We start from the raw sequence: 1,681 nt of genomic DNA, 5'->3' as shown, positions 1-1,681 counted from the left end.
ACATTATTAGGTTTAGAAGAAACAAACGTATTTTGTGCAGCCCTAGTTTTCTTTTGAAGAATATCTATAACATGAGTAACACGTGTACTTTTGCAAAAAAATGATATCTAAAATGTGCATGCTTTTGTTTTAATTCCTTGTTTTGCTTTAATTCGTACGGGTGTCTAAACCTCTCTTGTGCTGCAGTCTTGGTCACTCCTTTTCAAAAGACATCCTGAATCTTATTGAGAAATACTCCTGGTTCTAATACAGGTTGAATACAAATTGTTAATATTCACACTACTGTATTTCCAAATATGCCTGATCAATTCAAACCTATTATTTGGGTTGACATGAGGCCATTTATGTTGATCATAGCTCCACAGAGAAGCGTTAACATCGATTAGGAGTAAGAAGGATAGACTTAAGTTCATAATCATGTCCTCACCTGCGATCTGGATGACAGAAGCGATCCAGTAGACTTTACTGGGCAGGACAGCGTTTGTGTTCAGGACCTCCACCTTCATCCCCAGAGAGATGTCGTCCCACTGAGCACACAGGGGAGCCTAAAGGGGGGGGAGAGGTTAGCTTCATTCATTTCTGTTAGACTGCAATGCTAAACCAGGCTTGTGGAAAATATTTCAATGTAATATTTAATATTGTATGCCTCAGATACTTATGTATGTATAATAACTTGCTTTATATTTTGTTACTGTACACTTGTAATTCAACATGTATATTTTTTACTTTCTTGTATAAACGAGTGTGAGTGTGTGTGTGTGTGTGTGTGTGTGTGTGTGTGTGTGTGTGTGTGTGTGTGTGTGTGTGTGTGTGTGTGTGTGTGTGAAACATTTCCCAAATTGGGATCAATAAAGTACTTCTTATCTTATCTCTTATATTCTTAAATCCTGAATATCTAATGACTAGCCAGCGTGTGACTTTGTGCCTCACCTCACCTGTTTGCATTATGTATTCCTATTTATTCATTTGTTTATTTAACAGAGCATATTAATAAACATTGTTGTATAAACCAGTTAGATGCTATTTTGTATCTTCAGCCACTGGACAGATGTTTCAAAGTCACACTAAAACCAAACTACAATAGTTATATATAATATGTGCCTCCTCCTGCCTGCCTAAACCACACCTATTTCTATTTCTAATAGCCATTCATAAAAATCTGACACATCGTATATATTTCACAGGAATTTAGAGCGTTATTGTCAGCACCGTAACTTCTAGTGTTTACCTGAAAAGTATTGTTTTTCGTTAAATATACAACAAGGGTGTATATGCTTGGGTAAAAAGGCTGTATGTATGCAAGAGTAGATTTATATATTGCATTTGATCTGTGAGTGAAATCAGAGTTTCTAGTGACTCTTCTCAGACTCACGTGTCTGAAGCAGGAAACGGCAGCAGCGAGAGCCGCCTCCTTCTCCATGTAGGCGCCCCATTCAAAACCTGCAGGAGATGCTGCAGAGTGGGAAGAAACGAGGATTCAAAAAAAGATTTCATGAGATATATTTGTGCACGTGTACTGTATGCAGCTTCTGCTCTTTGCAGGAAAATCAGTCACAAAGATAGAAACAATACTTAAAATAACTGATTCACATCTGATTTGAAACTGTAATTAAGTCATTTACTCTGTGTGTGAGTGTGTGTGTGTGTGTGTGTGTGTGTGTGTGTGTGTGTGTGTGTGCGC

At 37.7% G+C, this 1,681-nt stretch overlaps 1 protein-coding gene across 1 annotated transcript in view; it reads right to left on the bottom strand.

Moving 5' to 3' along the window:
* LOC104942489 (lethal(3)malignant brain tumor-like protein 2) overlaps window positions 1–1,681 on the bottom strand; it is a gene marked incomplete at its 5' end in the record, with an annotated part of 6,023 nt that overhangs the window by 4,044 nt on the left and 298 nt on the right. Inside the window, 2 exons of the mRNA XM_010767719.1 lie at window positions 428–545; window positions 1,373–1,452. Coding sequence (XP_010766021.1) covers window positions 428–545; window positions 1,373–1,452 — 198 coding nt within the window. The remainder of the gene's footprint in view (window positions 1–427; window positions 546–1,372; window positions 1,453–1,681) is intronic.

The sequence above is a fragment of the Notothenia coriiceps genome, unplaced genomic scaffold (genome assembly GCF_000735185.1).
Source record: "Notothenia coriiceps isolate Sejong01 unplaced genomic scaffold, NC01 NC01_scaffold00004604, whole genome shotgun sequence".
In the NCBI taxonomy this organism is placed as follows: Eukaryota; Metazoa; Chordata; class Actinopteri; order Perciformes; family Nototheniidae; genus Notothenia; species Notothenia coriiceps.
The sequence above is the reverse complement of the archived record's forward strand: the minus strand, read 5'-3'. Positions and strand labels throughout refer to the sequence as shown.